The following is a 1556-nucleotide window of genomic DNA, read 5'->3' as shown; positions in this document are numbered from 1 at the left end:
AACTCTTTAAGTCATTCGTTGTCACCGCAATATTCCTCCAAACACCTGGTAATGTTTTCTTGGCTAGGTAATGATCAGGCTTATTTTTTAAATTATAAAGACCCATAATTGATCGACACCATAAAGCTGATTGGTTTGTATTTAATGTCCACCACCATTTAGCAATCAATGATAAGTTAAAGGCCTGAAGAGAGCCTAAGCCCAGTCCCCTTTTGTCCTTTGGAGCATCGAATTTATCCCATGGTACCCATGCTATCTTGTTCTTGTTATCACTCCCTCCCCAAAAGTATTGTCTAAGAAATTTTCTCAAGAGCATTTATGAAACCCGTCGGTGCCACGAATGAAGAGAAAAAGTAGGATGGAAGGCTACCAACAACCGCTTTAGTCAGAGTTAGTCTTCCTCCCAAGGATAGTGCTTTTGCTTTCCATGGAGATAGTTTCGCATAAAATTTATCGATTATATGTTTCCAATACTTCATCAACTTCATGTTTGCACCCACCGAGACACCAAGGTAATTGAATGGTAACGAGACTGGTTGACATCCTAGTGGCCCAGCCCTACGGGTAACTTCTTCCATATCAACTACAATACCAAACACCCTAGATTTATTGAGATTAGCTTTCAATCCAGAGGCCACCTAAAAACATCGTAGTACCCTCGATAAGTTTTTTATGTTCTCTTGACTCCATTCTCCCACAAATATAGCATCATCGACGTAGAATAGATGCGAGATCATCATATCAGAATTCGGTATTCTTATTCCTTGGAAAATGTTTTTTTAGCAGGCCATCTTCATCGCAACATTAAGCCCTTACATTGCTATTATAAACAGGAATGGATAGAGTGGGTCGCCCTGTCTCACACCTTTTTCCATTTCAAACTGCACCGTAGAAGATCGATTAATGAGAACCGATAGTCTAGGTATGTGTAGGCACCTTCTAATCCACATGCGCCATTTATCTCCATATCCCATTTGAAGAAGGATAGATTCAAGGTATTCCCAGTTTACATAATCAAAAGCTTTTTCAAGATTCACATTGAACAATAGAACTTGTTTCTTTACCTTCTTAGCCCATGCACAAATCTCATTAACAATTAGAGGTCCATCAAGAATGTTCCGCCCTTTCACAAATGTCGTCTGAGCCTCACCAATGTTCTTGTCAATTACCCTTTTATCCTGTTGACTAGAAGTTTGGAGATTATATTGTATAAGCATCCAATTAGACTAATTGTTCTATAATCTCTGAGATGCAGAGGATCTTTAATCTTTGGTGTCTTTATGTAACCAATTGAACGTAAAAGTAGTTTCACCAAAAAAATTTATGTATAGAAAAATATTCAGTAAAAACTTGATAAATGTGCAATCATCTTCTCATGATACTTTGTTCACGAGAATAACGATTGTTTTTGCATAAGTAAATTTTGTGGGAATCTAAAAATGTGAGCTTAGTTTTTTTGGTCATTTTAAAACAATTTATGTTTATTTATAAAAATATTTATTAGTTTTTCTAGTTTCAAATTTGAGTCTTAAAAAAGGTCTTTGAAATGATTTATC

The 1556-nt window shown here is 36.2% G+C and overlaps 1 protein-coding gene across 1 annotated transcript; it reads right to left on the bottom strand.

Moving 5' to 3' along the window:
* Nucleotides 1-293: 293 nt before the first annotated feature.
* On the bottom strand, nucleotides 294-1217 carry LOC145003127 (uncharacterized). The gene is made up of 2 exons (XM_078962267.1): nucleotides 866-1217; nucleotides 294-583 (listed from the first exon to the last, which is right to left on the bottom strand). Exons 1-2 carry the CDS (start codon nucleotides 1215-1217, stop codon nucleotides 294-296), a joined length of 642 nt encoding a protein of 213 aa, XP_078818393.1.
* Nucleotides 1218-1556: the final 339 nt, after the last annotated feature.

This window comes from Lactuca saligna, chromosome 6 (assembly GCF_052625555.1).
Source record: "Lactuca saligna cultivar CGN05327 chromosome 6, ASM5262555v1, whole genome shotgun sequence".
Lineage (NCBI taxonomy): Eukaryota > Viridiplantae > Streptophyta > Magnoliopsida > Asterales > Asteraceae > Lactuca > Lactuca saligna.
The sequence above is the reverse complement of the archived record's forward strand: the minus strand, read 5'-3'. Positions and strand labels throughout refer to the sequence as shown.